Source organism: Pomacea canaliculata, linkage group LG4 (assembly GCF_003073045.1).
Source record: "Pomacea canaliculata isolate SZHN2017 linkage group LG4, ASM307304v1, whole genome shotgun sequence".
NCBI lineage: Eukaryota > Metazoa > Mollusca > Gastropoda > Architaenioglossa > Ampullariidae > Pomacea > Pomacea canaliculata.
In genome coordinates this window covers 1,251,385-1,262,490 of record NC_037593.1, presented here as the reverse complement: position 1 = coordinate 1,262,490, position 11,106 = coordinate 1,251,385, and the positions used below count along the sequence as shown (strand labels likewise).

The following is an 11,106-nucleotide window of genomic DNA, read 5'->3' as shown; positions in this document are numbered from 1 at the left end:
GCAACTCCCACGTCGTTCAGGAGAGTTATCCCGCCTACGTTGATGTACAGTGTACATGACAAGTACCCGATGTACCCGATTACCCGATGTACTAAGATCCTGAGAAACTGACAGACTGTAGTAGACAGTTATGGCGTTATCATCATTTGTAAGCAGAAAGCAGTTGAAGTCAATAGCGTTGTTACACAGGTCTGTTTAAAGTATGTCTCTGTTACATTTGTCGCTCCATAATCTATAGTCCATTCAACCATCTGTGGAAGAAGTTGCCTAAGTGCCTCATTGCCCTTACTTGAGTTCCCCATAGGATACCGGCGTACTCTAGTGTGTGCAAGATGGTGCTTCGCTCATTTTGTCCTCCTCCCCCAGCTTGTGTCTATTTTTAGATGAAATACAAATAAGTTGTAGGCTTTGGATAAGCCTGGTTTCTTTTCATCTGCCATCTCCAGTGCCCCGACTACCTTGTTTACTATAAGCTTTGGTACTCTGTATTATGCTCTGTTTATTTATACTCAGCAATAGTCAAATTCGGAATGAAGGACGTGAAACTAAAACTATGGAACAGGGCTTGTTCTTTCGGAGTTTTAGGGCTTGTTCTTTCAGAATTTGTCTTCAACCTTTGAAATCAGCAGATGTAACAATTAATCAACTGAGTGGCTAGAATACCAATGTCTGAGGTCTGGCACAGACGCTGGTTCAATACCCGTGTTGCGCTGTGTACTTCCCCTAGTTGACCCATCTGTTGAATGGGCACCTGACCACTTAAAAGGTTGAGAAAGGAAAAGAAGTAGGCAGCATCCTCACAAAAAAGCTGGCCCTCAAAGCAACATCTCAATCCCCAATGATTAAAAGCTCACAGGTCTACCTATGTCTTTTTTTTAATGGATTCCATTAGACTGGGGCACTAATATCACACAAAAATAATGCGTCAGCAAGGATTCCTCATTTATCTCTGGGCCAGCTTTTTCTGAAGGTGTTGCCCATTTCTCCCTTCCTGCCTTACCTCTCTAGGCTTTTAAGAAATCAGGTCACCATTTCATGCTGGGTCTACCTCTAACCTTGCAGCTACTTTCCTATCATCAGCAGAAATGGTTCTATCCAGTATATCTCAAACTAAAACACTGCCATCAGCTGCTTATAGATTTAATAAAACGTACCAGTCTGATTGTTTACTATGACAAGGGAGAAAGAAGAAGAAACCTAAATCATTTATGAAAACATTCATGCAATGCTTTTGACCTCCATCATTATGTATATGCATATTATTTAGAACGAAAGACATTTATTTGATAAGGAGGCAGTATTACTGCCATTTTTTGTGATGGATGCTCACTCCTGAGTTCTTTATCTTTGTACATGTTTACCACGGTGTCATCTGTTTGGTGATGCTTGTGTTTCTTTGTTGTGTAGTTGTTTCATTGTAGTCTTTCTCCATTTATTCAATTATTATTATTAAAAAGTCACACCATCCTTATCTTACCAGAAATGTGTTACTTCATGTGCAATTCTGCCCCGTTAACACTAACAGTTTCAGACTGTGGTTTACAGTTTCTGAGTGACAACAGGATGCACAATATCAAACCATAACACATCATGCATTCAGAAATTTCTCCATGTGCATGAACACACACTTTCACATTTTTGTCCTTTGTACATTTTGAAGTGCAGAGCAGCATTTGCTCACAGTTTAGGCCAAAATGTTGACAAAGTGGAAGGTGTTTACTCTAGAAGTAATATATAGCTTTGGCTATGAAGTATATTTTTTAGGTTTAAAGTTTTGCAGAAATGTAGAATTACTGTTTTCAAAATTTGGTCTTCAAAGTTTTCTGCAAGGAACAAGTGTTATGGACATAGTAAATAATGATACAGATGCTGCTGCACAATGTATAGACTATGTATCTTATACTTTGCTTCCTGCAACATGTTTGCAGTTAAAAAAAGGAAGGACATGTTGCTGTCATTTCTAGAACATTTTGTTTACAATGCTCCTGAATGTGAGCAAAAGACACGTTCTGCCTATGATCCTAAAAATAAACAACATTAAAGACCTTTTCTGCTTATGCTAGGTATGGAGCAGCAGCCTTTCAGGCTCTTTCTCAGCACTCATCCACCACAGGTAGGAAATGATCATTACATTTCTCATGTGTCACTACTCTTCTTTAGTAGCTGTGTCAACAATGACCAAATGCTTCAAATAGTTTTTACTGACAAAAATTAGAAATAACAAGTAATGTGTTCAGATAAAAGTATCAAAATTTAAATGGACCTGCTCTGCCATATAAACTTATGAGTTGCTGATTAAATATTTGTCTGGTTATAAGATCTGAGCAAAGGATAGTGTGTTTCCTGATTTGTCAAACCATTCATGAACAAGACTTTTGTGTTGAAAAAGAAGAATGTTATAAGCAGTAATGATCACTTGCATTATCTAACACAGCTGTACCCCAGGCAATTGACAAAGTGCTTATTGCCAATCGTGGAGAAATAGCTTGCCGTGTCATGCGCTCAGCCAAAAAGATGGGTATCCGCACAGTGGCTGTATACAGCGATGCAGACAGGGATTCTTTACATGTGGCTATGGTAAGCAGAAATTAAGTGGGAGAGGTTCCACAGTTGTTACTTTTAATTCATGCTATAGGTGCTAGAAGCGGATGGAGTTTTGTACATACAACAATGTTTTTTTTGCAAAATGTCTTAAAATGACAGTTGCCTGTATTTTCCTTAGACATGAAGTGACAACATTTCATGAACTTTTATTGACAGGCAGATGAAGCCTACCACATCGGCCCCCCTGCTGCTAACCAGAGTTATCTCCAGCAGAACATCATCATTAATGTGGCCAAGAAAAGTGGGGCACAGGTTGGATGGAATTGCTTTTTTGTTTGTTTTTTTTTATTTTTGCATACTCCACAGTAAGCTTAAGTAAAATTTACCACGGGTCACCTGGCATAAATCAATTTGCAACCTACTAGTATATTATCCAGCCTCGTAAAAAAAATATAATAAATAAAAGGTTTGTTTAGGCACAGGCACAAAAGATTTTATCACAAAAAATATCTGTAACTCCTAGTAATTTTAACTTATTTAACCCCTTCTTTCTGTATAATCTTCATTCACTGCGGATAGAGAATCCAAAGCAGCTTTTCAATAACAGAAAAAAGACAAGTTTGCTGATGCTGGATTCAAGCTGACATTACACTCAGCTCATTGCTTTTGATATTATGCATAGTTGCACACTTTTACACAGAAGTATGTGTAGTCTTCAGGCAGATAGTTTGAAAAACAGTTATTATGTGCACAAAATACAGTTATGGAATCTGCCATACCAATTATTAGAGCTGCACCAAATGGATATTGTGTGCACACCAAACAACATTATTGTACAGACACCAAAACTTGATTTCCACTTCCTGTATACATGCTGAAAGTCTATGCAACAGTGATATGTAACTGGTTTAGAGTGTGGACTGAAATAGCAGCATAAATATTTCATTAGATTCTTATTGAATTAAAAATTATTATATCAAGAATCTCATGCAAATTTAAACTTTTTTTTTTCTTTAAGGCTATACATCCAGGCTATGGGTTTCTGTCAGAAAACACAGAATTTGCGGAGCTGTGTCAGAAAGAGGGTATAATCTTTATAGGCCCATCAGCATCTGCCATCAGAGATATGGGAATCAAAAGGTCGGAAGAAAACCTTGTCTCTTGCTGATACTACGATTGTATTGAATTATTCACTTACATATCTACTAGCATCACTATATGTGAGGCTATGCATAGAGACCTGGTAGAAGGAAAAAAGCAGCACATAATCTAAGTAACTTAAAAACTAACCATAAAGACCTTTTTTGTGAAACACTGGTCTTTTTTTTCCTTCACAGGTCTTTTTTCTTTATGATGAATGAATAAATCAGGTAAAAGAAAGCAGCCTTTTCAGCAGTCTTACGGGACTTCTCCTTAGTGTTACAAAAAGCTTTTCTATTCACGCAAAGAGGAAAACAGTCTGCGACTTTTTTTTTTTAAACAGCACTTCAAAAGCGATCATGTCTGCAGCTGGAGTGCCTATAATTCAAGGTTACCATGGTGATGACCAATCATTACTCAGACTGAAGGAAGAGGCAGCTCGGATTGGCTATCCTGTCATGATTAAAGCTGTGAGGGGAGGTGGTGGAAAGGTGAGGCTGTAAGAACAGAGTGTAAAAAAAAGGTTCCTAAATTCTGATGATTGATATTTCTCTGGTATCTGCACACACAGTCCACCGATCTTCACTCACTATCCCTCTGTCTTACACAATAGCACATGTGCATGCACACATGCAGAAGTTCTGCAGGCATGTATGCACGGGCATATACACACGCAGATTTTCTCTCTTCCTTCTACTTTTCCTCAACTAAGTCTTCTTTAATTTTGTTTCTGATTCTGTGATGTCCATTCTTTAATAAAGGGCATGAGGATTGCGATGAAAGAGTCGGAATTTGAAGCTCAGCTAGAATCCGCCAAGACAGAGGCCATGAAGTCATTTGGAGATGATGTGATGCTGCTGGAAAAATTTGTTGAGAAGCCACGGTAAGATAAAGAAGCATCTTTCATATGTATGGAATATTGCAAACATTTTTCTGTAGATAATCTTTGATGAAACATATTAAGTATATGACTTATGCAATATAGCATACATTGTAAAACATTTAAATAAACATAAACATTCAAATTATTTTTGTCTCATTTGTCAAGGCAAAGTTCATATTGCACACCAGACACTCATGCTTCACTGCATGTTAGTCACCATATAACTATTAACTTGTAGACAGTTGCTAGCTAAGAATGTTAGACAGCTGAAATTAGCTGCACTATGACAAATGACAAAGTGACATACACATACTAAAGAAAATGGTGCATTTCAACTATTACAAGGAAACTTTGAATTGGTTTGTCTCAGCGTCTGACTTAATCAGATCACATCTGCACATTTAACTTTCAGACATGTTGAAGTTCAAGTGTTTGGTGATCGCCATGGTAACTGTGTATATCTGTTTGAGAGAGACTGCAGTGTACAGAGAAGACATCAGAAGATTATTGAAGAAGCGCCTGCAGTATGTTTTAAATATTTTTCTCATCTAGGTACAATTCATTCAGTTTGTTAGCTTCATAATATGGGCTGATACATGGCCTTTTAACTGTAACAACCTCTCCTTAGAGAACTGGAATAGTTTCAGGATTAAGAACAGTTTCACAGTGTCATTTCCTGCCCTTTGGCAACTTGCATGTGTGAGGGTTCTTGAGAATCTATAAAGGTGACGTAGATTGATAAATCATAGAGCAAATTAAGAGAGAAAAAAGTAGAAACATGCTTAGAAAGAGTTTGACTTTGTATTTCATATTTCTCAGGATGAACACATATATTTGTGTCTGTTTGTATAGCCAGGCTTGAGTGAATCAGTGCGCAAGTCCATTGGAGAAGCTGCGGTACTGGCTGCCAAGGCTGTGAACTATGTTGGTGCAGGTGAGCTTGCTTTCTCTCCTGAGGCAATTTGTGTTGTTCATAAAGCAAGACTTTTTTTACCTTTAAATTTTGACGTATTTTTTGAAAAAATTTATGAATTTTATGGCATAACTGTGTACATTTATATACCTCCAGTTTTAATTGCCTGTATTTTTACTTGTTATAGGGACAGTAGAGTTTATCATGGATGCACAGCAGCAGTTTTACTTTATGGAGATGAACACACGTCTGCAGGTGGAACATCCAGTCACTGAAATGATCACAGGCACTGACTTGGTTGAGTGGCAGATTAGGGTGGGTGACACTTTGTTTATGGCTCTACCTCTGTATGGGAGAGCGGATGATGCTAGCACCCAAACTGAGAGGCACACACATTTGACACCTGTATAGATTAGCTCATTTCCTCCGGTCGGACCCAGCCGGTGGGAATGGGGTACCTGACTCCTAAGAGGGTTGGGGAAGGAAAGACAGCAAGGGAGAGGAGATGGGCACCACCCTCACCTAAAGCTGGCCACGAGAAAAGTGAGGTCTCTAATACCTCACTCTCTAACACCCTGAAAAATGTCATGGGATGACCTTTACCTACCTGTATGTGCATGCATGCATGTTCTGACACTATGTTGGTCCTGATGTTTAGAGATGCCAGTGCCTGTATCAACAGTTAAACACTAGATATGCAATTGTATACTAGATATGCATCTGTATTGACTTACCAGACACTATGAAGACATACTGCCCATTTAAACTACAGTTTTGGTTAAGGTAAGGTGATTTGTCCATCCAGATAGCAAGTGGAGAGTCTTTGCCTGTGCGACAGGAAGAAATCAAATTACGTGGCCATGCATTTGAGGCTAGAATTTATGCTGAGGACCCCAACAATAGTTTTATGCCAGGAGCTGGCCCTTTGCTCCATCTGACAACTCCAGCTCCTGACCACAGCATACGTATTGAGACAGGTGTTCGGCAAGGTAGATTTTAATTTAACCACTGCTATCATTGTTATCTCCCTTTAAATAGCAAGGATGTAGAACGTGTCATGTTTACAATGCACTTTTTGTTTTAAAAAAACAAAAAAACATTCTACTAAAGTCTGCTAAAGATTTGAATATGTTTGTAAACCAGAAAACTTTAGGCATTTGTACCTATAATAAATTTTCATCTGGCTTGAAACAAATGTTATATTACACAGACTGCATGCTGTAATTACAAAATGTCTGTTTGTTATAATGTGATGCTAGCATGACTATTGTCATGTTAGATGAGGTATGATAATGAGCATGTTTATCTGTTGCAAGGTGATGAAGTATCTGTCCATTATGATCCAATGATTGCCAAACTGGTGGTCTGGGCTGAAGATAGAAGAACTGCATTACGCCGGACGGTGTCTGCTCTCAAAGACTATAAGGTCGGGTGCATTAATTAGTTTAAGTGTTTAGGTCTAAATAAGAATTATATGATTTGTCCTTTATTGTTTTAAAATATGCAGTCCTACATTTCTCTCCACAAAAATCTACACCCTCAAAGTAAGTTTGATTACGTGTGATGTTTTCGATCTGTTCAACAGTCCACATGGCTTATGCATGTAGTGCTCAGGTCTAAAATCTGGTATAAATGTTCATGAGTTTAACACACATCCTCAGATGTAGTTCAGCATTCCTTCAGAATATTAAACAGCGTTTTGGATTTGTTTGACAAATATACAGGTTGTTGGACTAAACACAAACCTGCCATTTTTGATCAACCTTGCTTCTCACCCTGAGTTTGTTGCTGCTAATGTGCACACAGACTTCATCCCTCAGCATTCCAAAGAACTATTTCCCCTCAGAAAACTTTCTGATGCGACAGTGTGTCAGGCTGCACTGGCCATGCTGTTCTGGCAGGCTGAAAAGTCTCAAGAAAGGGCTCTAGATACTAAAGGTAGGTTGATTGTAGTTTTTTTTTTAACTCATTTAATGGTGCACTTGCACTGTTCTAAAAGTTATGTTCTAATTGTTGCATACTGTTGTACACAAAATGTAATAATAAAATAATAGCTGTAAAGTCATAGGAAACAACTACACCGAAAACATGCAAGACATGTGCAATACAGAGAGGGTACTAGAATATTTATCAAGAAAGCTTCAATAAAAGGAAAGCAATTAGAAAGTTACAGTTATCTCTCTTAAGTTGTTTTGGCAGAGTATGTTAACAAGGTGGTTTGGTAAATATTAACATTTCAAGACATCAGTCACTGTATTCTTTATTTGCATCAGGCTGTAGTATCCCTTTGGCATGGAGTTTATGTAAAAATATATTCATATGTTAGTTTTTGCACATAGTAAAAAGATTTTTAAAAAAAGACAGAAGGTTGCAGCCAAGTGGCTACATGGACAGTGAACTCCAAATGGTTCAATGTGTCTAGGGCACAACTTGTGAATGTGGAGCCTATTCCTCTCCTTTATTTTCCTGATTTAATCAAGCCATCAGATGTTTATCTTTTGAAGGGACTGCACTGTGCCATCATATTTTATAGTTTAGTGGACAACCTTGTGGAAACTGTTCAGACCAAGAAAAGCACTTCACATTGCTATGATATGGAGTAAGTTTTCTTTCTAGTGTTCATACCTGAGAGGCCAGTCAGGCAGTGATGGTGTAAAGCTAGAAAGATGCATTGTGCCAGTTAAATTAGAAAGTATGCTATGTGACATCAGTAATGTCAGTTCATAATGATCATGATAATGAATAAACATTTGTCATTCAGTCAAAATCTTTCCATTGTTATTGTGATCCAGACCCATATTCTCCATTCGTCTGGTGTGAGTCTGCTCGCATTAATGAGGTTCCCTCCCAGCATGTTGTTCTTCTTGATGGAGATAAAAGTAAGTTGGCCTTTGTAGTAATTGTCTTTTTAAAATATTTTTAATAATTAGAAGTATTGAACCGGTACATTAAGGGATGTGTTTTCATAGAGATCATATTTATCTTTTAAATACTTCATTTATTGCAGCTATAGTTCACAGTAGAACACTATTCAAAGTGCAGAACTGGTGTCAGCTTTGTAGCACTGTGGTTGATTACCACTGATCTTAGACTGATGCACTTGCTTATAAACTGATATTTATACAATGCATTCAAATGAACACTTTAGCAACATGCTTGTGTAGTTAACATGCAGTCAAATGCTAATGGAAGATTAATCAGTTTCTGCTTTTGGTATTTAGATCTGAAGGGTACTACTGTATTTTAAACGTGAAGAAATTATGAATATTGACGCTTTTAATCCTTTTTTTAAACTTTTAAGTAACATTAACCTTTGATTCTGCTGAAATGTATTTGCTGTTATATGTAATTTGGTATCAAGGGCCTTTAAAAATTTGACATTTATATGTTCTAGAGATATCAGTAGACATTCAGTTATGTGAGGATGGACTCAAGCAAGTTCAAATCAATGGAGGCCCACAGATGATTGTTCAAAGTCATCTGAGTTTAGAAAATAACACCATCATCATTCGATCCAATGTCGATGGCATAGTTTCATCAGCATCCATCATTTTACAAGACAACACTGTCCACCTCTTCTCAGTGGCAAGTTTCCTTGTGATGGCATAAAACAGCTACTAGAGTTGCTTGCATAAAGGATTTTAAGTTTTCTTGAGAATAACAAATACAGAGCTAGCCTAGGTTATAAAAACCTAGCATGCAACATTTTTTGAAAATGATAGGCCAGAACAAGGTATGGAGGCTCATGAATAGGTGTTGACCATTGTCAACAAATTGCTAATATTTCTTTCCTAGATGTTTCTGATCTCCTTACAAAAAAACAAAAAAAAAACAAGAATATAAATTTAACAATAAAAATAAGTTTCAAGTCCCAGAAATAAAATTGCAAGAAATTTTTGTATTGACTTTGGGGGTTAAAAGACTAGTGGGATACAAATGATTGAATAAACTTTAGTGCGAGACTATTTCTAAAAATCTGGGGAAAAATTCCTTCCTCTGGAGATAAGTGCTTACAAACATCACCATACACAGAAAGAGGTCAAACTTGTGACCTCATGTCTAATATTCCCAGCTGTCCCATACATTGGCAGAGGTCTTCACAGGATAAAAATACCCATACACTCATGTATCATGATATCTGAACTGTTGACCCCTTTATTTTGCTACTAGTCCTTTACAGTCAAATGTTTAAAGCTTCATGAATCTTTGTCACTGAGCTGTTTACTAAGTACTGTTGTCATCAGATACCCTAATTTGTTCCTTAACAGGAAGGCAGCCACACGCTGAATATACCAATCCCAGAGTTTTTGAAGTCTACAGGAAGTTCCGCTGCTCTTGATGACCCAGTTGCACCTATGCCAGGTGTGATTGAGCGAATCTTGATCAAAGAAGGGGCCACTGTTGTACAGGGGCAACCTCTTGTTGTGATGATAGCCATGAAGATGGAGGTAATGTCATTCATCACCATAAATGTGATGTGGTTGTCTGTTGATAGTACTATGTCTATGATATACAGCTGCATTGTATGTCAGCAGGAAAATAAATAGCATGAATTTGGCAGTCAGTTTCAAAAATACACCAAGGTAATGCCAGTGCAATTGATCTTACCATATATTTAACAAGTTTTTTTTCACAACTTAGAAATAGGGATGATTACAGCTGCAATGCTAAATCTTTGGAGACAATGTTGGATACATGCAGTACTAATACTAAAGATGTAGATTGTGAAAATATGTATTTAAATGTTGAAGGTGTTGCAGGCAATGTTGATAGATACTATTTTTGATGTTAACTGATGATGGTGTAGACTGTTAATGCCAGTGGTTTGTGCATGTGAATAGAATGTGATTTTCGCAAGGTACTAAATCTCTGTCTTTGTTAAACAGTATGTGATCCGGGCTCCAAGATCAGGAGTGGTGGAGAAAATTCTTTTCAAGGTTGGTGACACCGTGTCCAAAGGCACAGCCCTTGTTCACTTCACAGAGGCTGAGAGTGATTCTAGCAATTCTGAAGAAAGTTAATTCTGAAGTTGCTACAAAAGAACTTTAGCCTACCTCACCAAGATTATTCAACAACACCCGTGAAAGTACATTAGCCCTTCCATCTTCTACTAATCTGAGGTCTGCAGTGGATAAATAGCTCAGCCCTACATGGACAATTGCTGTCATTGAAGCTACTCTGACATCAACCCCACCACAAAAATATGTATCAGTGTAGACCAGTATTGCTGTCACCAAGCTTTGCATCTAGGTGACTAGTATTGTACTCATAAAGTGGTATAAGAATAAAAATTATAAACATTAACTTTATAACAAATTTTGTTCATCCTTTATGCCTTATTCTTAAAATTTATCTATTTTTGAACCAGTCTTTTTTTGTTTTTAATAGAATAGGTAAGAGTCTTGATATTTTATAAGCGATTTTGCAGTAAATTTGTGACAATATCTTGGTGTATCTCACCTTGCTATACACTGTTAATTTAACCTAAAAAAAAAAAATTGATTAAAAACTGATAATTATCTGCAAGAGTATCACAAGGAATACAATAGAAAAATTCCATAAGGGAAGAGTGCACGACTAATATAAAATGTTCCAGCTCTAAGAACCAACATAAAGCAGTAGAAAG

The 11,106-nt window shown here is 37.3% G+C and overlaps 1 protein-coding gene across 1 annotated transcript; it reads left to right on the top strand.

The window, feature by feature from the left end:
• Positions 1 to 9: 9 nt before the first annotated feature.
• Positions 10 to 10,784, top strand: LOC112561337 (methylcrotonoyl-CoA carboxylase subunit alpha, mitochondrial-like). Its single transcript, XM_025233752.1, has 17 exons — positions 10 to 189; positions 2,064 to 2,113; positions 2,435 to 2,577; positions 2,761 to 2,856; positions 3,563 to 3,684; positions 4,028 to 4,175; positions 4,446 to 4,567; positions 4,980 to 5,091; positions 5,420 to 5,501; positions 5,668 to 5,795; positions 6,286 to 6,469; positions 6,797 to 6,906; positions 7,205 to 7,418; positions 8,273 to 8,359; positions 8,875 to 9,065; positions 9,749 to 9,928; positions 10,367 to 10,784. The coding sequence occupies exons 1-17, from the start codon at positions 131 to 133 to the stop codon at positions 10,499 to 10,501; spliced, it is 2,163 nt and encodes a 720-aa protein (XP_025089537.1). The 5' UTR covers positions 10 to 130; the 3' UTR covers positions 10,502 to 10,784.
• The last annotated feature ends 322 nt before the right edge of the window (positions 10,785 to 11,106 follow it).